Here is a 23,482-nt window from a genome sequence, read left to right as displayed (position 1 = left end):
TAAATAGCATGTAGAAGCCCTTAATGGCACTAAACTTGAAATGATTAAAATGATACATTTAGGGGCCCAGTGTGACACACCTGGTTGAGTACACATGTTAGCATGCTCAAGGATCTGGATTCAAGCCCCTGGACCCCACTTCCTTCAGAAAGCTTTGCAAGCAGTGAAGCAGTGCTGCATATCTTTCTCTGTCTCCCCCATCTCCTCCTTCCCTCTCAATATCTCTCTTCCTCTTTCCAAAATAAATAAATATAACATTTAAAAAATAATACATTTTACTACAATAGAAACATTCAGGCAATAATTGTATTAAGTAAGAGACTTCCTTTTTTTTTTTTTTTTTTTTTTGGAATGGTATATATACCCTGATTTTGATTCTGATCAGATGTGGAGTTTTCTCTACTTGTATATTTTTAAATTTTCTTTTCCTTCATAGAGTCAGATCACAGGAGGATGTGGTAAAATTAGTTCTTAGTAGGATTCCCCCTTTACTCTGCTCAACCTATTAATAGGCTTTTGGGTGATAGTTTTCATAGAATCCTGTGTGTAGAAATAATGGAATCCAATTCAGTACATCACCCTGATAATGTGTCAAAGGAAAAATATCATGTCTTCCAAGATGAGCCTGAGTACAGCCATGTTGCCACTAATACGGGATGGGAACCAAAGTCTCTAACCATGCCCAATTTTTTTTTTTTTAAATTGGTACTTAAAAGAATTCCTTCATTGCATGGTTGTTCCGATTCTGGTTCCTTAATGAGCATCCTTTTTTTTTCACCTATTTCTGGTTAGGTTTTAAATAGGTGCTTACAGAGAATGGAGCCATACTCTATAGTAGAACTGGTTTTCATTAGCTTTCTGGGGAGAAACAGCAAGATTCGGAAGTGCTCGATGTTCTTTCTGAAAAGCAAAGTGTCATCTTGTTTCTTCAAGACTCTTACTTATGATGCCTCAGAAAGAAAAGGACAGTGAATTTTGGAAATTGCACTTGAAACAAGCGAGAGTTTGATCTCTTTACTACTCCTGAAATCAGAATCTTGGCCCTGCCTTTCAAGTACTTGCCTGTGTAGTCTTTTCAGGGTGATCTTTAGTTTCAGACCCAAAGAAAGGCAAAACCATACTTTTGGTGGTTACTCTGCTTGTTGAAACAGAAAACTGAAAAAATATTAGAACTTTTGAGAATATGGACCTAGAAAGCTTTAACCTTTTGTTCGAGAAAAGCTTCTGGAATACTTTCTAAACTTTCTTCTAAGACAAGTGATATTTAGTCTCTCTTCCAAAACCTAATGTAAAAAATGTAACCTAGAAAGTTCTCCTTGGTAATTCCCACCTCTTGTTGCCTGCCACACTAATTGATGTGCTTGCTCTCTGGTATTAGGAATATTCCGTGTATATGTATGGATTTTTCTTAACTTTTGGCCTCATTCCTCTCTCTCTCTCTCTCAGCCCATTTCATCATTGTTGGTAAATATTTCTTGGATATTCTAAATGCCATGTGAACATTATAGTCATAAAGCATAAATTGAGCACCTTTTATCTATATTTTGTACGTATCTTAATCCATTCTTGCTTCCTTTCTCTAGACTGGAAATTTATAGCTTGACAGTTATTAACTCCATAAAAAAATTGAATGTTAATTTGTCCCTTTTGATACCAGTCTTTTGGGGAGACATAATGTGAGAATTACTGAATTTTATATTTAGTAAGAATTTCATTTCAAAGAAGAGAATTTGTTTTGTGATTTTAGTTTTTAATATTACAGATAATATGAAGGGGAAAATATCACATAGCAAGCACTTAAGGACACAGTTGCTGCCATTTTGTTATAATTCTTTAGATTGTTCTAGAATTTTAATTTTTTAAAGTTGCCTATATTTTCCTTAACCAAATGTACCCTGTCTCAGGTTTTTATCTCTACAGCCTACACACTAGGGAAAATGATGAAAAATAAAGCCTATGTCTTATTGAAACATTTGCAAAACCTAGTTGGTGAATTCTAGAATAGTTCTAAGTACATCTAGCTTTCCTCTGGTGGCAGTTTTTCATGCTGCCTGCAGGCTTGCTGCTTTCTGAATGAGTAATTAACTGCCATGCATTGTACCCATGTGCAACTTTATTTCAGGTAGCTTGAGTTCTGCAATCTGTAACACCCCCCCAAAAGAGATACTGCTCATGCTTTATTAATGACTAGGCAAAGACAAATAGATGTTCTTAGGCTACGAGCAGTTAAACCCTCAAAACAGTTCTGACTCCTTTCGTTCCTATATTTGCATAGTCTGTTCCCTTATTATGCAGCACAGTCAAGCTGCGTCTTAGCCCTGTCCTGCTGGAAATGGGTGTCTAGAACGTGTGTGTGTGGTGTAGCCCCTCTCATGGCTTGGCGAAACATCCCATTCTCTTGCTTTCATGGTGACCAGGATAAAGTATGGGCCTTTTAATTTTCCCCCTTTCCCTTGAATCATTCTTATAGTGGGGGCTTCACATTAAATGATGTTCCTTGCTCTCATCCTTCAGCAGACAGTGAGCACCTGCCATGTGCCAGGCACAGTTCCAGAATTTTTGAGAGAACATGATCTTGTTTTGCATTTTCTGTAGTCTGTCCTGCCTGAACAGTAGGGGATCCCCAAGCCTGTGGCAGGAGCTACTTTGTTCCTCAGAAACTTTCCAGATGGGAAGCCATAGTTGCTATAATTGGGGCAGGGGAGAGGGGGCTGGCTACATGGTCCAACATGGCCACCCCATCCTGTGGCTTACAGAGAGAAAGATGCCTTCTACCATCTTCTTGAAGTCTGCTCCTGCCTTGTGGGACCCCTTTCCTTTTCTTTATGTCATGCAGTACAGAGAAGACAGGTGAAAACCCTGTTTGGGGATACCTGCAGGAAGTCCAGTGCTTTCCAGCCATGCTGCTATTGGCATGTAGGGCAAATCCTCCTAGTAAACCAAGAGCTGGTTAGCCTTCCCTTCTGCCCTTTCTCTTCCTTTTCTTATCCCCTACCCCCCCTCCATCCCCCGCCTTTCTTTCCAATGTTTTGGGCTAGGCTGTTCTTAGATCCTACTAGAACTAAGTGGCTGTGTGTCAGGCAGGGTATGTGCCCAGTGGGTATTTTCATCCTGAGAAAAAAATCCATCATGGCACCTTTCATTGATTGAAGTCACTCAAACTGAGGATCAATCACAGTGGAAGGAAACGTGGAAGCCCTTCCATCCTTCTAGTTGGTGTAAAAGAGGTTGGAAGAAGTATGTGGGCAGAAATAATTTCACAAGTTTCTGGACCTGACCTACTGCCAACTCTCACTTAAAAGTAAAGAAGAGTCAGTGAGTCATTTCAGTGGTATATGATGAAATGGCCAGGCTATGTATCTGTACCAACTACTGTGATGCATCTCTGAGTTGGAAGATACTTTAGAACTTGAATCAGCTATTCCCATTTTTCCAGCAGAGCACAGTGCCAGGAGTCCAGGGTAAATGGAGAGACAGAAAGAGGCAATTGAGAATGACAAAAGGAAACTTGAATGAGGGACAATTTGCTATTTAGTTTTTTTCTTCCAAGCAGCCAGCTCCTACATTTTACCTTGGGCATGTCAAAGCATGTTTTGTCTCCTGTGAAGTGTTTATGTGTGAATAAGCTATGATCACACTTATTTCCTTCAAGAACCCAAAGAACTTTTGTTGGCAGATGTAATGATTTACCCAAAGCTGGGGGGGGGGGGAATTTATAGAGACTTAGTAGAAAAATAATGCGTATGTGTTTTTCTTTTCTTATCACTCAACGAGTAGGAGGCACAAAGAGGAATTATATCAGTCAGGACTTGGTGGCAGGCAACAGATTTCACTCGGAGCTAGTTCTAGCAGGTTAGGTGTTTGTTACATGAGCCAAGAGCTCCAGTAGAGCTGGAGCAACGGGCTTTCAGCTGACGTGCCACCAGCAATATTCAGACCACATCACACAGCTGGACCAGTGAGACCTGCTGCCACATCTGTCCCCAGCACACCTACTTCTTCCGCCCTTGCACCTGCTACACAGGTGCACTCTGCCCATCTGACTCTTCCTGTGTCCTGTTTGCAATCCTGCCTAAGATAGGTGTGTCAGCTGATGAAACCAGGCCCAAGTTTGCACCCCAGCAGCAAAGGAGTGTGAGAAGCATAGTTTGCGTAGATTCTGTGTCACAAACTTTGACTCACGGTGTGGGAAGGTACCTAATTTTGGTTGTATGGAAGGGTTTGGAGCAGCCACAAATTTACATACTGCTGACAAGACAACTTGACAAATAAAATAGGAATTCCCAATGACACGGATTAATAGCAGAACTTTAACCACCCACTTTCAAATAATTCTAGATGACAAGGTATTTTAGGATGTTATTTTCTTAGGAGTGGGTGGTTGCTGATAGCATTGTCCTACATACTTTTGTGCTTTTAGGTTTTCTAGTTTCTAATGTGCTCCTTGGCCCTGCTCCCACCCCAACCTCCTGCTTATCATCCATGACATGTTGGTAAGATTGTGTGAGGTTAGGCTATCAAGAAAGTGTGGGCTTAAAAGTCTTCATTAAAGTCATACTCTTCTGCTAAAGTCACTGAGCTTTGTTATTTTGCACTTTTACTTAGCATTGAAGATGCATTGAACTGTATTTTAAATGCCTCTAAGAGTATGTACATGCATACACACACACACATACACACACACTTACCAAACTTTTGATAGTATGAATTTATAAAGGTATCCTTAAAAGATATTTATTTCCATCTTTTTTATTTACTAGAGAGAGAACTAGAATACCATCATGGCATATGCAATGCCAGGGGTCGAACTCAGGGCTTTATGCTTCTGTCTGCTGTGCCACCACCCAGGCTGGTACATAAGCATTTTTATAAAGAAGTCCATGTGGCTGCTTTTCAAAATGGACAATTCTTTTAATCCTATGTATTCTTTCTTTGTATTCAGACTTTTACTCTTCTGAAAAGCACGCAGAATAAATCAAAGTGTTGCCAGTGTGTGAAACTCCTATCAGTGCATCAGTGAATGTAACTCTGTTCATACTAAAATTTGATACAGAAACCTGTAACAACTAATTTTTAGTCAGCATGGTAAGGATTTTACTAACTGTGCTTCCTTTTTGGCCCTCCAGATCCTAAATGAAAAGAGCTTTTTTTTTCATGTGGACTATGTAAACAAACAGCATCTGAGATGGTGCTTTTGAAACTTGTTGACACTAACTGGGAGACCTTGATTTTTTTTTTTCACGTTTTGATTCACTTACTATTTGCAAGCTAGAATATGAATATTTGTACCCAGGGTCACGGAAAATAACCAAAAACCTTCATTCAGGAGCTTTCCCCCAGTTCCTTGGCAACACCAGCAAGAAAACAATTCAGTGAAAAACTTCTGCTTTCTTACTTTTTCACTTTTTGACCTGAGCTAATAGTTCCTTGAAATATTTTTATTCACTGAGCATCTCTGGTTTATTTATTTATTTATGTATTTTTCTTACAGGGAGTAAAATACCTGTGTATTCCAGCAGCGGATTCACCATCTCAAAACCTGTAAGTTGTTTTCTTTTGTTTTTTTCTTCTGAATTACTTGGAGATACTAACAGGTTAAAAAAAAAACTATCTATAGAGTCAGATGAGTAAAGAACTGTGACATCATGAGAACTGAGAGACCCCTCAGTTCTGTGGAACACTGCCTCTCCTAGGGGTGGTGTCCCCTGGTCCCCAGAGATGCTTGAATCTGAGCTGGACAGAGCATGCTTCCTACTTGTTTATAGTCCTTATACTGTGTGGTAATCAGTGACAGGATGTCTATTAGAAGAGCCTGAATTTTATGAAAGACCTTAGCATGCCTACCCTTTCTCTGGAAGCAAACCTTTAAAGAGGCAGTTGAATTTTTATTTGAAGTAGTGTTGTCCAACAGAGCTTGAATATGAACCATAAATGCAAATAAGTACAATTTAATTTTTTCAGTGAGAGCCTTTTTCATGTGTAGCTTCAATATATATGGAGAGAGAGAGAGAGAGAGAGAGAGAGAGAGAATACCAGAGCTCCTTCCAGTGCCATAGCACTTCCTGTGTGGTGCTGGGGCTCAAAGCTAAGCCACATGCATGACAAGGCACTTACCCTAGTTGGTGAACTGTCTTTCTGGCTCCAGTTTAAGATATTTAGGCTCCTCATATAAAAAAGCTTTAAAAAAAAATGAAAAGAAGAGAAAGAAGAAGAACAGATAACACTTGGTTATCAGAAAAGTCATGGCATATTTTTCTATGTCTCTACATCATGGTTTTTCCAATAACCCAACATGTTTTATTTAGCCCAAGATGTCCAAAATGCTCCTTTAAAAAAAAAAAACATATGCTCAATATAAAAAAATAGAAATCTTTTTTCATACGGTCTTCAAAATCCTGTTTGATTTTTTTCACATATGCAGCATTTCTCAATTTGAACCAGCCCTATTTCAGGAGTTCGACAGCCACTCATGGTTGGGGCCACCATTTTGCTTGGCATATTTGTAAGTCTGAATGAATTGACCTCTTAGCTGGTTCTGGTTTAGGCAAGTCCTGCCCTCCATTCCCTCACAGCTAAAAAACATCTTTGATGCCATTTTGATTCTGTCCTTATAAAAAGAAACACACAACAGCCTTCATGGCCAGATCATCCTTAACATTATTCTTAGAGGACCTAAAGGCTTGACTTTGGAAGAATGGAGGTCAGGACTCTAGAGACCCACCACAGTTCATTAGCTGTAACAGTGTCATCCTCCAGTGTCCAGGAGTAATTCACAAAGACCATGATCGAGTTGATTACAGTTTTAGTGATGACAGGAATTAACACTTGCAGGCTTAGAGGCTGGGAGCAGAAGTAAAGTACTTAGTAGAGTATACTGCCTCTAGTAGCCCCCAATCTCTGTTTCTTAGGCTGACTTCAAGCTGTGTATTAGAGGCCAGACACAATGATCCTCCTGGGATGATATGACACTATATCGATCAGGGAAGTTAGGAGCTCTGGTGATGTTATGAGTCTGGAAGTCCATACATGTGTCATGATTCATCCTTCCAGACTCTCAGGCTTCATTGCCTACAAATCCCACATGTCAGCAGCATAGGCCAAATGGGTTTTTTTTTTTAATTATTTTGATTTAATAATGATTGACAAGACCATAGGATAAGAAGGGTACAATTCCACACAATTCCTACCACCAGAGTTCTGCATCCCATTCCCTGTACTGGAAGCTTGCCTAGTTTTTATCTGTCTGGGAACATGAACCCACCCAGTATCATTAGGCCTGGCTTCTGTAATTGCTTCTCCATTGGACATGGGAATTGGCAAGTGGATCCATACTCCCAACCTGTTTCTGTCTTTCACTAGTAGGGCAGGGTTCTACAGAGGTGGGGTTTCAGGGTACAGTGCTGAGGTCATCTGCCCAGGGATGTCAGGTTGGCATCATGGTAGCATTTGCAACTTGGTGGCTGAAAAAAACATTAAGATATAAAGTAGAAAAAACTGTTTAATAATCAGGAACCTAAAGGTAAGAATATAGCAGATGGGATTTGGGGTCTCCATTTTGGAAAAAGCTAGTAGGCCTATTTTAAATGTATTCCAAGAGGCCTGTGACTTTACTAATTTTTGCCTGAGCCTGACAGCTCACATGCAATTGGGCTAAAGGTATTGTCTGGGAAGTGATGTCAGAGTTGGAAATAGGACTAGAAAGCAGACCACATGCTTTTTTTAAAAAAAAATTTTCATTTATTTATTTTTTTAATGAGAGAGATATAAAAAGAGAGAGAGAGAGACACCAAAGCACTGCTCAGCTTTGGCTTATGGTGGTGCTGGGGACTGAACCTGGGACTTTTGGTGCATGATAGTCTTTTTGCATAACCATTATGCTGTCTCCCCAACCAGACCACATGTTTTAAGCTTACAGACCGAGTGACCAACCTCTCTGAAAGCTAGTGAATGCAGGGTGGGGGTGTGGGGGGTGGTGAGAAATCACAGGTTATGCAATCATTCTGTCAGCTCTGCCTTCTGGGAACAGAAAATTCCAGCCATCTGGGCTGATGTGGGGAAGAGTGAGAGACCAGATCCAGGTGTTATGATCAAGAAAGAGCAAGAGACACCGGTAATGAACAGGAGTGAGGAGTCATGGTGGAGACAGGGGCGAAAGCCTTCTATCCCAGACCCCTATTTCTATACTGTCCAGGAAGAGTCAGTCTTTATGAGTGAGCATGGTGGAGGAACAGTTTTATTAGGATTGCTGGGACAACAATCACAGGAAAGGAAAGGTCTGGGAGGAGGGGAAGAAGTATTAAGAGAACTTCCCTGGTTACTAGTCTTGTCAAGAAACAGAAGTGGTTGGAAGGGCATGGTGCTTACGGAAGGAAGTGAACCACTGCCTTTCTCTGAAGACCACAGCAATCTTCTCTCTGTGTTTTGGAAGCTATTTTTAGCATGCTAGCTCTGTTCTTATCTCAAACTGAGATTCTGATATACTGTTGCACTTGTCAATACCTGATTGGTAATCTTCCTCTTGGGAAGAATCAGATGCTAACACATTCTGGGTGTTTGTTGTCACATTCTGGGCAAGGGGGCCACCTGTCCCTGAGTTGCCACCAAAACTTCTCAGCTCTGTTGGGAACCCAGCCTTGTGACTGATACAGGACAGTGACGCTGCCTTGCTACATAGAGGTTGCTCAGTCCTGTTCACGCAGAAAAATAAGTATTAGACAGCTCAGATTTGAAACCAGTATTATCTACCTTGGCAAGTCATTTCAATCCATCCGGACCTCAGATCTATCATGAAAATACCTGCCTTCAGAATTTGAGGAAATGAGATCATGCGTATGAAAGTATTCTCAGTGGATGAATTTGAAACACTTCTGAAAATGAGTCTACTCAAAATGTATTGATATTTCTTGAGAGTGGCAAGGAAAAAAAAAAGGTAGCTGAGACAACTTTAGGCACTCAGAAAACCCAATTTTGTTTCTTGGATGCTGTATAGAAAAAAACTGACAAGGGAAGGGCACGCTTCTCTGCTTTCTGTATTCTCCTGGATCAGTTTAACTTTGATGATAAAACCAGACCAACCACAGTCTGCCAGGAACAAGAAGACTGGCCTGTAAGATTGGAATTGGTAGGGGGCCGGGTGGTAGTGCACCTGGTTAAGTGTACATGTTACAGTGCACAAGGACCCAGGTTCGAGCCCTGGTTCCCATCCACTCAGTTTGCAAGTAGTGAAGCAGGTCTGCAGGTGTCTCTCTTCCTCTCTATCTCCCCCTTCCCTTTCCATTTCTAAGTGTCTCTATCCAATAAATAAAGATAAAAGAAAAAAAAAAAAAACTCAGTCCCCTGGGTGTAAAAAAAAAAAAAAGATTGGAATTGCTACTGTCCCCAAAATGCACAGATATCTGGTTATGATGCTTGACATCCCCTCTCTCTCTCACCTACTCCTCTGTCATTTCTTCCCACCCTCACTCCCATAAATCTTTTTTTTTAATTTTCTTTGTTAGATAGATATCCAGAAGTCAAGAGGAAGGGGGAGACAGAGAGGGAAAGGGAGGCTGAGAGACACCTGCTGCACTGCTTCACCACTTGCAAAGCTTTTCCCCTGCAGGTAATCTGCATTGTTGATGTCCAATGTATTATGTCCTCTGCTTCACTTGGAAAAGGAAGTCAAGATGGTAGCTCATCAAAAGCTAAAAAAGCTGGCATCCTCTTTTTGAGAGTTCTGCTCATAGGCACTCATGAGCCTCTTAGGATCAACGTTTTTTTGTCTGTTATTATTATTATTAAAGGTTATTCATAGTTAGAGCTTTGAACACATACACATCTAAATATCCCTTTTTCTGGAGTTACATGGAGACTCAAGCGAAGTTTAAGGTTTGATTGTTCTTGGCATGTTGAAACAGCCTGTTAATGGCTTAGGTTTCTCTTTATTCACTGCAAGAGTCTCATCAAAAAGTGTTAGCATGCCTTTGTTCCAGGAGTGCCTTTATAGCATGAGCAGAATGAATCTTAATTTGGCAAGCAGACCACTTGATTGGATTATAATGCCTACCTTTGTAGGCATTATATTTATTACTCATCAAATATTAGCAGCTTGTCTGAGCTGACAGTGAATTTTTACTTCCTGTATCAACTGATCTTGATGATCAGGAGATAAAATGTTTTAATATTTTGGGTCACAGAAGCAAGAGAAGTGGCATCCATCATTTGGAACATGTGTTCTGAGTAACCCGAACAATTAGAGGTAGTAGTTCCTTAGTCCAGATACTTTCAATTCCTGATGTCTAACTCCAGATTTCACAGGAAAATGACAGAATAAACTCTAGAAAACTGGACTGCCTATTGTTTAAAGCTTAGTTGCATATTTAAAAAATACTATTTCTCACTTTGGATATAATTGAAGTGTTTAAATCTACACTCCTTCCCACAGATCCCTCTATATATGAGATTTCTTGTTGCTAAGAAGTGTGTGACCTTTGGAGACAACTTGCTTTCACTTAGCCTTCAGGTGCTGTAAACTGCCCTGAAAGGTCACTTTTTATATCTTGGCCTTAATCCTCACAAACCCCTCCTCTAGTCTTCCAGGAACTTAAAGTGCACAGACCTGGTTTGAGATACCATTAGCACATTAGAAAATTACAGCAGTTCCCCCAACCACCTTGCCTTGCAAGCCAGGAAATGTGAAAGTTCAAGTTCTCAGAGTCACAACCCCACAGACCAGCCTGGTCTGTTGTATATGATTACAATTATGAGCATCCTAGACTTTGTACCAAATGCTCTTACACAGCCCTCATGAGTGGCCTGTGTGGGCTAGGTAAGCTGTTGGGATTATTAAAATTACTCGAGCTTTTTCTCTGGACCTTTATGGACAAGTCATTTAGCCTCACTTAGAATGCATGGCTCACAGATTTTTACAGTAATAGGTGAGATAAGTAAAAGTGTTTGTTTTTTTTTAAATGAGCTCTTACCATTTAAAACGTAAAATCACATTTATTTTTTATGTACTAAAGGGATGTTAATATACTTTGAGAGAGCAAGGTTGGCTATACAGAACCAATTTTGTCCTTATTTTAATATAAATTAGTATCAATTAGTATTGTCATTAAGACAATAAGTAGCTTCCCCCCTTCTTTTTTTGTCATGTCCAGGAGACTTTGATCTGTGCTGGGCTGTGAAGCTGATGGCCTTGCATCATTGTAGTAGTCTTTGTGACATTCAGTGGTTTGAACATCGAGCAGACCTCTAACTTTCTTGAGGTTTTTGTGGGAGGGAAGAGACATTAGCAATATAGAGAGCTTATACTTAAAATATCAAACTTTTTTGCTTTGGTGTCTTTTTGTGTATACTTTCTTTAATTTAGCTTCTGTACCTCTGGCTCCCTTTTTCTTTCATTTACATTTTCCTTCACTTTAAAGAGCAGCTTTGTAAGATCAGAGATACCTGTGTCCTAGGAGTGCTGTGGCCCTGCCTCTACACAGAGAAAAACTCATGTGCACACGGCTCCCCAGGACTTTGTCAGTCCAAAGTGATGTCTCCCTGAGCAGGGTAGATGAGAACTGGTCAGTAAAATGTGGACTAGTTTTCAATCCTTTGTTTAGTTAACCTGAAGAGCTATCCTTCAGTCTGACACTGTGTCCTCTGCTTTTCTGGCATGGAACTATTCTTTGTGAAATGATGTGGTAGCTGGTCTAACCCAGAAAAAGAAAAAGTACAGTACATACCCCCCCCCCATTTTTTTCCCCACCGAATGTTAGCAGGCATTGACAATATAGGAAGTGTAAAGCTCTAAGAATTACTGATGTGAATATGTTTTTGTTTAGATGTCTTTCTTTTCTCTTTGTCTCCCTTTATCCTTTCCTTTCCCTTTCCCTTTCCCTTTCCCTTTCCCTTTCCCCTTCCTTTCCCATTTCCTTCCCCTTCCCCTTCCCTTTTCCCTTCCCCTTCCCTTCCCCTTCCCTTCTGCTTCCCCTTCCCCTTTTGTTCCACCAGGGTTATTGCTGGGGCTCCATACCTGCACAATGAATCCACCACAGCTCCCAGTAGCAGTTTGTCATAACTGCCTCTTCCTCTTCCTCCCCTTCCTCCTCCTCCTTCTACTCCTCCACCTCCTTCTCTCTCTTCGTCTTTGTTTTTTAATTTGATAGGACAGAGACAAAATGAGAGAAGAGGGGCTTACAAGGAGAGAAAGAGACATCTGCAGACCTGCTTCACTAGTGAAGTTACCCCCTTACAGGTGGGAGTGAGGGCTTGAATGAAGTATGCTACCATCCAGTCCTGAGAATATCAGTTTTGTGTGTTTTATGCCATGCTCTGACAGAGGAGCTCTGCAGCGGTCTGCATGCATGAGGAAAGTTCCTTCCTACTTGCTGCAGGTGGACTGAGAGCTGTCCAGTTTGTGTTCAAGCCAAAAGGTCTCTAACTGATTCTGCCCCATGAAAAAAAAAAAAAGTCATTTTGTGACCTTGCCCGGCTTTCCAGAGTCGGGTTGCTGATAGAATACTTCCTATCCCCAACTGCTTTATTTATTTATTTATTTATTTATTTATTTATTTATTTATAAAATGGAAACACTGACAAGACCATAGGATAAGAGGGGTACAGTTTCCACCACCAGAGCTCCGTATCCCATCCCCTCCTCTGATAGCTTTCCTCCTACCCCCAACCCCTTTTAAGCATTCATTTCAGAAGAAAGATATCCAGGGGCACTTGCCTTTCCTGATTTTCCTCGTGTGTGTGTGTGTGTGTGTGTGTATGTGTATACATAAGCATTATGAAATACATGACTTCCCATGTGTGTTATATATGCCATGTATGTCACATATATGAAGTCATAAGTTGTACATATGCATACATGCTTATACTCTATTGAAGGGAAGAAAAATATCTTTTGTCTGATGGTGCTTATTGTCACTGAAGCCTGACTGGGTTCCACTAGCAGAAAGGGAGATAGGAGGGAGGGCAGCCCAGCTGTCATTCACAGGGTGTGGCCAGAAGCCTGGGCTCTTGCTCAAACAAGCAGAGTCCTTCTCAGCAGGACAGGCCTGCCTTCACATCCCACTGTAGTGATCCAGCCTTCAAATAATGCCTTCCTGTAGTAAGAAGTAAAACTGAGCACAGTGTGGTGTGATTTGGGAGATCTGGCCATCAGTTTTTTCTTGCAAATTCTAGGTCAGAATCCCTGGCTGGCCCTGTGTCTTGGCATCTGGATGGAGAGAGGTTGAGGGAGTAATGGTCATCTGGAGGAAAGGGACAGTGGCAGCTCCTGAGCTATTTACTGACCTGAAAGGAGGACACCTCTCTATAGAGGCACCCTTTCTGCCTGGCCAGTCAAGTTATCTCTAGATTAGGTGCTACTGGGTAATTCCTGTCCCTCATGACATGGGTAGGTCAGACTTTCTTCTGAATGGGCCTGGCTATCTCTGTTCAGAGAGAACTTACTCTATAAATCTTTGGATGGAAGTCAAGGTACAAAATGGAGAGAAACAAGATGGATAGCAGGAATAGGGAACCCGTATTCATAGAAACAGTTTGTGGTGGGCCTGGTGCTTCAGATTTGAGCTTCTGCTTTGTATTGGAGAATTGAGCAATCTAAGGACAAGAGGCATGGGTATTTCCCACTGTGGAGGAGGGGGGTTAGTGACCAAGGGCCAGGACTTATGTCATTAGCTTCCCTGGAAATAACCCCCATTCCCTATAACACACCAAAGCAGTAGTGAGCCTGTGTGCCTTCTGGTTTTTCTTGGAAAGGCCTTTTCTCAGGATGTCTTCCTGCCTTGGCCCTGTGCCCACTTGTGCTAGTGAGTCACATCTGAAGTGGGACTGTGAGCATCTTCATGTTTCCAGACTAGGAGTGTGAGTCTGTCACCAGTGCCTGTGATTGGTCCTAAAACAGTAGTAGATGGCAGCTGCCCAAAGCCAACTTTGTCCTGGTCTCCATGCTTGATGCAGGTCATGTTGGTGTGGGGCAAGAGAGGGCACATCCTGTGGCTTTCTGGATTCCTTAATCCCTCCACACACTGACTGTAAGTATAGACTTAGTCCTGCCTCCTACAGCCCACCTGCTCTCTTATGCTGAGGTATGGCCAGGCTGACCCTTGACCACAATATTTTAGATCTGAATCTCACTGTGCATGTGCTTTGGGGTGTGCAGATATAAAAAGTTGTCCCCACAGGGAGGTTTCAATAAAGGATTCCACTGTCGTTGTCTCAGTGATCTCAGTAGCACAAACCATACCTCCCGAACCCCCACACTCCACCAAGAGGAGCACCAATGACTTGCATATTACTTGGTGACGTTTCTTATCACAGTGAGTTCCAAGGTACTCTGAGGGCTATTCATTTATTAAGACAGCTGTCATTCATTTTGACATTTGCTTTTCCCTTTCTGGTTGCTGTGTTTTGCCTATCTCAGGCCAGAGAGAGACGTCAAAAGCATGGGCTGCAGGTACAGAGAGAGCCTCTCAGGATGTTTAGATGCCCTAGGTGCCCGCTTGCTTGACAAAGGCATGAACCCTTCCATTGCTGAGCCTGCCTTAGTCCAGATGAGCCTTGGGCAGCTTCTCAGAACCCTGGAAGCTTGAATCAAATGCTCCCCACCTCTGACTTGTCTGCTGTCTGCAGTGACCAATGGAGAAGGATGAGGAGAGGCCACACTGCAAAACAGAGCACCATAATGACAGATGGACCAAAACCACTCCTGGCTGAGATAAGTTGGCTCGGGGTTCTTAAAACTGTTGAGGGTCAGGAAGTAGAGCAGGCAGTACAGTACACATGATGCCATGTATCAAGACCACATTCAAGTCCCTCTTCCTCCACCTGCAGGGAGGAAGCTTTACAAGCAGTGAAGCAGTGCTGCAGGTACCTCTCTTCCTCCTTCTTCATCTCCCCTTCCCTCTCAGATTCTGTCTTACCAAGGGAAAACACACACACACACACACACACACACACACACACACACACACACACACACACACACACACACACACACACACACCTGGGTGAATAGTTGCAGCTATCACAGAGACAACATTTGGCTCTAAGTAACAGCGTTTCTGCTTGGCAGTGTTTTAAGCTACAAAGACATTTACTAACTCTCTTATCTGGAAGCTACAGGTAAGTGTTCCCAGACCCGGACAGCATGTCTGGGAAGGGATGTCACTCTTTATGTCAGTCCTGCTGTCCTTTTGCCCTAGTGTCTTGTCACCACTAACTACAGGACAGAGATGCTAGTCTAACCTTCAACTCACTTCCAGCCCCTCAAGGGCTGAGAGAGTGTTCCTTTTATTGCAAAAGGAAATCTTTTCCATTCACCCTCATCCCACTTTCTATTTAAAACAAACATTAAATTAGCTAATTAATTGATTCATAACTCCATGTGGGAGGGCCAGGTGGGTCATTTGCTATCCTGCACAAAATCAATTTCTAGTGAAACTTCCTGCTACAGTTTTAATAGTTCAAAGCCACTGCAAACTGTGCAGAACTTGCTGGGTTTGCTAGAGAACTGGGCAGTTCTGCTAGCCTGTGGTGCCAAGCCTACCTGCAGCAGCTTACCCTTCCTTGGTTAGGCTTCTCACTGTGGCATCACCTCCAGTGCCCACCTCTACCCACCGCTTCATGCAACTGGCCTTGCTGCCCAGACCTTCTGCTTCACAACCCTCCCCTGAGGTCTCTTTTCCTTCCTGATCTTGAAATTGCAGCAAGAATCCTCCATCACCCCCACTCCCACCCTACCCCCAGCCGGCTTTATACTAAGACAGTATTTGGGGGCAGCTTTATTATGCCCTGAGCCACTTTATACATTTCCATCTGAGAACATCTACCCTCTGGGAACATAGCATACATGCAGTGTTTTAGGAGCTAGAGATCTCGGGTCAAAGTCTGGAATCCTTGGGTTGGTCCCCTAGGGCTTTCCACATAGAATGTCATCTGGCCTGTAATTGGTTGTGAAATGTGTGTGAAGGTGTGCCCACTCAAAGTTTCCATATTACCTATATGTCTTAATCCAGCTGGGCACTGGATGCCTTAGTTGCTGGGTTTCTTCTGCAAGCCCTATCTCTCAGAGTTTTTCATTAAATTCCTTCTCCCTGTTGTTCCTCGTGAGACAACAGGTCTTGTTTGTGTGGTCAGGGACCATATCTTACTCATCTCTGAATCAATTGTAGCTTAGCAGAGTCCCCAGTAAATAGATTTCATCTGTGTTTAAAAGGAGGCAAATTTAGTCCCTGGGGTATATAAAGGGTTTTGCTGCTTTACAAGCCATTGAGAAAGATGGAAGATGTCAAAAAGCATGTAGTCTGCAGGACCCATCAGTTTATTTACACTTAATCCCCCAAGAGTGCCCCCAATAGTGTCTGTGCAGGACAAACAGGTGACAGTAGGAAGACTCACTGAAACAAACTGATAGTTGAAAGAAGGATCATGGTTTCATCCTCATATGAGACCTCAGCATTTACAAAGCTTATCGGCAGGCATTCCCATGGCCTGCCCTGGAGACTATTCCCAGTTCATAAGAGGCCAGTAAGTGACTGAACAGGAATTGAGCTGTAATTTCCCTGTGGAGACATCCAGTGACAGCAAGACAGCACTACCAATATCAAACAAGAACAGTGTGGAAGAATGCAGTCAAGTTCCTCAGATTGATTTTAGGACCTTACGGAACCTGTGTGAGGTAGGCACTTGCCTCACTTCGGTGATTGCAAAGGTCCAGGTGGGGCATTCAGGCCACCTGTGAGGGGTCTCCAGTGTCATCCTGAGTGCTGAGGGGCTCAGCCTGCATATGACACTGGGTGGCATCCTCCTTTCCCTGAGTCAGTGGCAATTGTGTATTTCAGGGAGTCCTTACAAAGAAGTTCTGATTGACAGCTCTGTCCAGACTTTAGCGTCATGAGTGACAGATTCTAGAGCTGAGGTAATCCTGGCTCTGGACAGTGTGACCAGAGTTTCAAAACTATGGGACACTGAGACCTTTTCACAAAACCTCAGCCAGATTGGATTTTTTCTTTTCATCAGATGTTGAGTAAAGTAGAGAGCAGTTACTTCTCTTTTGTTCTCTTCAGGACAAGACATTTCAAAGAAAGTATTAAATTCATTCACGAGTGCCGACTCCAGGGTGAGGGCTGTCTTGTACACTGGTATGTATCTGCCCCATTGCTCCAACATAGCCTAGAATGTTCTAATCAGCTTGAGTTCTGTGTGTGCAATTATTTGATCTCCTGTTCATTTTTCTCTACCCCTTGTATCTCAAACACACCCCTCCCACGTGACTCCTATTGTTACTCATTGTTTTGTTTTTATTTGAAGAGAGCTCTGTTTTGTTTTTTTTTTCATTTTCTCTTAAGATTTTCATTTTTCCCATTAAGGTGATTGGTAGGAACTGCTGAGGTTACCAGACAACAGAAGCTCCTTTTTTTCCCCTCCCAATAATATGTCCTTAAAGCAGCCTCTCAAAGAGGGAACAGGTTTTGTGGGCTTATCCCTGAAACTTCACTGGTTTCTAAAATACTGTTTCTTTCTGGAGAAGTCTGATTGCATATGTGGGTATTTGGCATTGTATTAATGCCAAACCAAAGTAACCATTTTCCCCCCTCTCTATTTACCACTTGGGGCCTTTGTGTGTTTGATTTGTCTTTGCTTTGAGAAGATGCAGATAGATCCTTCTCATTAAACAGTTTGTATACTGCCTCCCATCTGCAGTCAGCATTCTTTATATGTATATATACACACATATACACATATTTGCACCCCACACACTATGTAAAGAAAACTGTTGGAACACCTATAATATTAACTAGCACACAAAGCTCTTGGCACTACATTGGGACATAGTCAAAGTTCCATGAATGTCAGCTTTCATGTTTCATTACTAGTGGTAGTCACACTGTTACCTTCACTAATCTAGCTAGGACAACAGGATTCTTGAACAAGAGCTCTTGTGACCTGTTAACTTTTGGCTGGACATGTTCTCTCCCTATGAAGTGTTGATATTAAGTAAAGGAAAGTTCTTCTGAACACCTTCAAAGAAGTTGCTATATAATTATAAAAGTATTTGGGAAATGCAGTGATCTCTCTCAGGGGAGGCTGCTGCTAAGGTTGGAGGCAGTCATGCCCTCACAGAAAGGATCCATGGCCTAATATCTACAAAAGCCACAGAAAAATATTGATGTGGCTTTTTTTTTTTTTTAAGGAGAAATTTCCCATAATGAGAGAACAATGACACTAGATAGTTTGATTGTTTTAAATATGGTGCTGTTTGGTTTTTATACAGTTCTTAAAATATTAGAGTATTTCATTTCTCTTTTGAAAGATATAGGGTATGTTGTAAGTATAAACTATAGGTTTTGACTGTTCATTTATATCTACTTTTAAAATTGGTGGGAGTGTACTTGGAGCCATTTAAAAGGGAGTTAACAATCCTACCGCTGGACTTCCTTCTACAGTTCCTAGAGAATTAGAGTCCTCAGGGTTGTAGTTCCCAAAGGGTGTGTGTGTGTGTGTGTGTGTGTGTGTTTGAGAAAAAGACTAGAATGCCACTCTAGTCCATTTGGTATTGGGGATTGAACCCTGGTCTTCAGGCTTGCAAGTCCTATGCTCTACATGCTAAATCATCACCCCACGAACAGGCTGCATATTTTTTTAAATAGGGCTCTCTCAGTATTTCCGATATAAAGCCACTACTTAAGAATGGTTTCTTATTGCTACTTACCACTACTATCGTTATTATTATTTATATTTGAATGTGTGTAGGCCCGTTATTCTAGGAATTGGTACTTTAAGCAGTTGTATAAATCTGAAGATAGGTTTTTCTAAAAATGAGAAATTTGTTCAACTTCCCCATCGAAGACCGTTGCTCAAATACTTCAAATCTGATGTGGCGCAGCCTTTTCAGTGACCACCTTGATTTGCATGTTTAAAGTTGGTGTTTAAAATTGGTCCCCCCCTTACTCAGCCTGCTGGAGTTAATTAACCGTTGTTGTCTGTAGAGCATCTACCTTGGCCTCAGCCTGTGTCCACTCTGTTGTGCTGTATAGTTATGTCAAGGAAAAAAAAAACGAAACTAAAGACTTGGCCAGGGCTCCTGCATTTGATTCTTTAATGACAAATTTAGCTCTTTTATATATAAAAGAAAACCAGACTTCTAAAATACACAGAACCTTCTAAACAGCTCCTGGTTATAGATGGGTTTCTTACAGAGATCTCCAGTCCCTTGATGGGTTTTTAGAGAAATCTAAAGAGAGAACACTAAAGTGTCCCTGAAACCTAAATAACTGATTTTTTTAATTATTATTATTTGGTTGAGGGAGATAGTACAGGGGTTCTACAAGTGACTTTTGTGCCTGATATACTGAGGTCCCAGAGTCAGTCCTCACCACCACCATAAGCCAGAGCTGAGCAATGCTCTAGTAAAAACAAACAAACTAGTAGTCTTCAGTAATAAATAAATAGGTAAACAAATAAAAAATAAAATAATAAATAAATAAAACTAGTAGTCTTCAGTAATAAATAAATAGGTAAATAAATTAAAAATGAATAATAAATAAATAAAACAAACTAGTAGTCTTCAATAGTAAATAAATAGGTAAATAAATAAAAATGAATAATAAATAAATAAAACAAACTAGTAGTCTTCAGTAATAAATAGGAAAAATGTCTGGCACCATAACTATAGAAAATAAATCTAAATTCCAATATGAATAAGGAATGCCTTAAATGCTAGTATAGTTGCTTCTGAAGAATTTCCTAGTGACCACTGGCTTGTTATCTACAAATAATCCAGAGAGGAAACTTTGTAAAATGTGGTTCTCAAACTCCCTTGCCCCAAAAGGATCAGGGGATGGGTTTGTGGGTTTGTCCCTTATCCATGCTCTTGACTCTGTAGCTTGGCAGGTGTCTCCAGGAGTGTGACACTGGTAATAGCATACATCATGACCGTCACTGACTTCGGCTGGGAAGATGCCCTTCACACTGTCCGTGCAGGGAGGTCCTGTGCCAACCCCAACCTGGGCTTCCAGAGACAGCTCCAGGAGTTTGAGAAGCATGAGGTCCACCAGGTATGTGAACTCAGGAGCTTTCATGATGGAGGCAGCAGCCCCTGGAGGATATTCTGGTCTCCATACAAGCCTAAAGTCTTGGTGACTAAAAGTGGAAAGACCCACAGAACCTACCTGGTCCAAAAGTGCCCCACCTACACTCCCCACTGAAGTTGCCACTGGTTCCTTGTTCAGCAGTTGCAACTACTATTATTTTTTCATCTTCCTTAGGTCCTGTATTAGCTTCCATTTCCATTTGAGTCAAGCTAGTTCCTTGGTGTGACCTGTTTCTGTATCCTCAGGTCAAACCCTGGCAGAAGCAGTTCTTTTTCTTGATCCTGACTTGACCAACCACAAACCACAGGACACCAACTGCCCAATGTCCATTTATTTTTATGTGTATTTGTGTGGCAAAACCAATACTACAGCCACCATCAACTACTAGGTAAAAGTCTGTGGGGATGCAGATGTATATTGTGTGTGAGTGTGTGGTAACTTGGTTTTGTTTCCAATGCCTCCAGTACCGGCAGTGGTTAAAGGAAGAATATGGCGAGAACCCTTTTCATGATGCAGAGGAAGCCAAAAGCATTTTGGGTAAATATAAAGAGCAAGGGCTTGTGGAGTCCGAGCCTGGCACCAGGCGTTGGAGCAACTTTCAGGCCTTGCCTCCACTGACCTACAGCAACTACACGACAGAGACTTAACACACAGCCACCTCGCACCTCCCTTCCCACCTGCTTGTCTTCAGCGTGTTCCTGCCCAGGCCCCCCGGTGTGCTGCTGCCGCCATAGAGAACTGGAAAGAAAGGGTGGTCACTGGTGATGGTGAAACAAGGCTTCTCCCTTGCAACCCCACCCAGCCCTGCATGGGCCCTTGCCCTCTCCTCCCCTCCTCTTCCCCTTATTCTGCCTACTTGAGCTTGCTGTGCTGAGTCCCAGGATTCTGCTGGGGCTTCCAGGCCTCGTTGCATGTGCAGTGTTTGGAGGAGTGTGTATGTTCTTGTGCAGGGATGTGTCTGAGTTTGTGAGCTGCAGACATGCCCACTGCTGGAGAAGTCACAGAATCCACTGCCTGAATGGGCATTTCTGTTTACACCTCTTTGGTCTCCACCTGGGAGACATTTGAATTTGAATTGTCCTCTGCACAGCTGCCCTGAAGCAAATATGCAGGTGACAGACAGCAAGGAGAACTCAAGGTCTGAGCAGCCAAGTGTGGCAACTTCCCCAGAACCCAGCAGGATCCTGGTGGGGACAACAGGAGGTTCAACTCCCTTCTGAGGGTAGCTCCAGGGATTCTTGAAGGGGAAGTGGAGGGGAGGTGGTCTTGAGTTGACCTGTGACTCAATTTTAATGAAAGTGTCCCAGACTGGGGCTCCCTGCTGCCTTAACTCAAATCTCCCTTTTAGCTAGTCACGACCTGACTGAGTTCTACTTGGTGTTTGTTCTCTGTGGTCCTGACCACATTTTAATTCCATGGGAAGCTTCAATTCGATGCTTCAGGGCAGCACCTTCCTCTCTCTCAATCCAGTGTCACATGTTCCCTTCCCCTGTCTGGTCTCACTGTGCCCTCTTTTCAAGGTTTGCATGTATCTTCAGGAATTGGGAAGAAAGAACACTTTGTTAGGCACTGAGGCAGTTACATTCAAAAACACTTAAAAAAAAAAAAGCCTAAGCACTTTTGTCAACACTGTTGTGTATGCTGTGGATGTGCAATTTGATCTTGGCTACCTCATTAAATGTTTTTTGGAAAGGTGTTTGTTCATTTACTCCACTTGGCCCTGCCCCATAGGTGGAAATGTTCAGCCATAATTGCTTATGAAGCCAAAGGGAAACACATCAATATCATTGAGCTATTTGAAGTTTCTAATTAGGCTTCAATAATTCTTTGGGATAGGAAACATTTTGCAGTTAAGCTCAGCCCCATGGGCTGAAAAAAAATGCCTGGCAAGCATCTGTGGATGCTCTCTGGAATATTCTCTTACACCAACTCAGATTGTTTCAGCATACAGAGCCCCATGAAAGAAAATAAAAAACAACCTATTTTCAACCTCTTCCTAAAAATGTTACAACCCCAGTTCTCTGAACTCCACCATTAAAGAGCACCTGATTCAAAGCAGTCTTCCTTCCTTTGCATGTAGAGGTTATATCATAGGTGATCTCTTTGAGGGGACCCAGGAGAGCAGATGGTCTGAGTCTGCATACCTCCAGGCCATAGGTGCACAGTAAGAATGGAATTATCCATCAACAGCCAGAACAATTTGCCTCTAATGTACTTTTTTTTTTTATTAAACCAAAAAAAGAAATGTAAATCTGTTATCAGAAAAAGTATTTAGGATAACAGGTTGAATGTGTAAAGTAGCTGTGTACATTTATGAACATCTAAATGTGTTCCTGTAGGTCTTGAGATGTTGTTTGAATATTTGTTGTCAGTAATGTCCTTTCTCCACAGCCACTCCAGGAATTCTGAAATACTGGACGTTTCTCAGAAGATTGTAATGTACCTGAAGTTTCTGAAATGTTGCAAAGCCACACAGAGTTTAGGCTGCCAAAAAGAAAAGCAACCTAGAATTTATTTTTTAAATACAAGAAATGATTTGTAAACTGGCTAGTTTTTGTTGTTGTTTTTTAAACTGCATACATGTGTCACTTTACTACATATTGAGAATGAAGGCCACTCTTAAAAAGGGGAAATGCGTTTACCTTAATTCCAATGATGGGGCTATCTCTTTGTCCTTCACTCCGATGCCTGTACAACAAACAGAAGAGCCTGCTGCACTCTTTTGGTTCCTGTTCAGTAATTGTGACTGCTTCTCCTGAGAACTGTCCTATGTGAACTCTGCTCATGTGTTCTTAAATGCCCTGGCTTGGGAAATACATCTTGGTGTGTGCTTTGTCCATGGTTTGTGTTCTCCATGGTGGAATTTACTGAAAGCTACATTTTTTTTTGTTTTGTTGTTTGTTGTTGTTGTTATTAATAAAGGGCAATTTAGCCAAGTTCAACATGGTGTGTAATCCTTCTTTCCCCTCTCTCTACTCTCCCTCTCTCTACTACTACTAGTAGTAGTACTCACCTCTGGCTTATAGTGATGCTGGGGATTAAACTGGGACCTAGGAGCCTCAGGCATGAGAGTCTTTTTGTATAGGTATTTACTGTCTCCCCAGCCTACAATGCAGTCCTTCTTAGCAGAAGTGGGGAGCCCTGTGTGTTTCTGCCCATGAGGCGCACAGAGACCGTTTATCTAGCAGAATCCCTAACTGATTGTTGAGTTTCTTCTGAACTGATCATTGAAGTCTCTTCATTCCACAGGCTAATGCAGTAGATGAAAGCAAATGTGGATGTTTCTCCATTAGAAGGGAAAAAATATTCTCAGTGTGAGTAGAAAGGACTTCAGATACTGGAATTACGTTTTTTTACCTCCACAGAGAGGAAAGCAAATCTCCAGCACTGCTGGCATTGCTGTATTA

The 23,482-nt window shown here is 41.9% G+C and overlaps 1 protein-coding gene across 7 annotated transcripts in view; it reads left to right on the top strand.

Annotated features, from left to right (window-relative positions):
- Positions 1–23,017, top strand: part of DUSP22 (dual specificity phosphatase 22) — a 69,460-nt gene extending 46,443 nt beyond the window's left edge. For 2 of the 7 annotated variants that reach the window (XM_060189164.1, XM_060189163.1), the window contains exons 3-7: positions 4,606–4,646; positions 5,492–5,541; positions 17,049–17,123; positions 19,868–20,039; positions 20,540–22,460. In XM_060189164.1, coding sequence (XP_060045147.1) covers positions 4,635–4,646; positions 5,492–5,541; positions 17,049–17,123; positions 19,868–20,039; positions 20,540–20,722 — 492 coding nt within the window. In that variant the 5' untranslated portion in view covers positions 4,606–4,634 and the 3' untranslated portion in view covers positions 20,723–22,460. The other 5 variants (XM_060189165.1, XM_007531356.3, XM_007531357.3 and 2 more) reach the window with 4 other exon arrangements.
- The last annotated feature ends 465 nt before the right edge of the window (positions 23,018–23,482 follow it).

This window comes from Erinaceus europaeus, chromosome 4 (genome assembly GCF_950295315.1).
Source record: "Erinaceus europaeus chromosome 4, mEriEur2.1, whole genome shotgun sequence".
In the NCBI taxonomy this organism is placed as follows: Eukaryota; Metazoa; Chordata; class Mammalia; order Eulipotyphla; family Erinaceidae; genus Erinaceus; species Erinaceus europaeus.
Note: the sequence above shows the minus strand (reverse complement) of the source record. Positions and strands in the feature narration are given on the sequence as shown.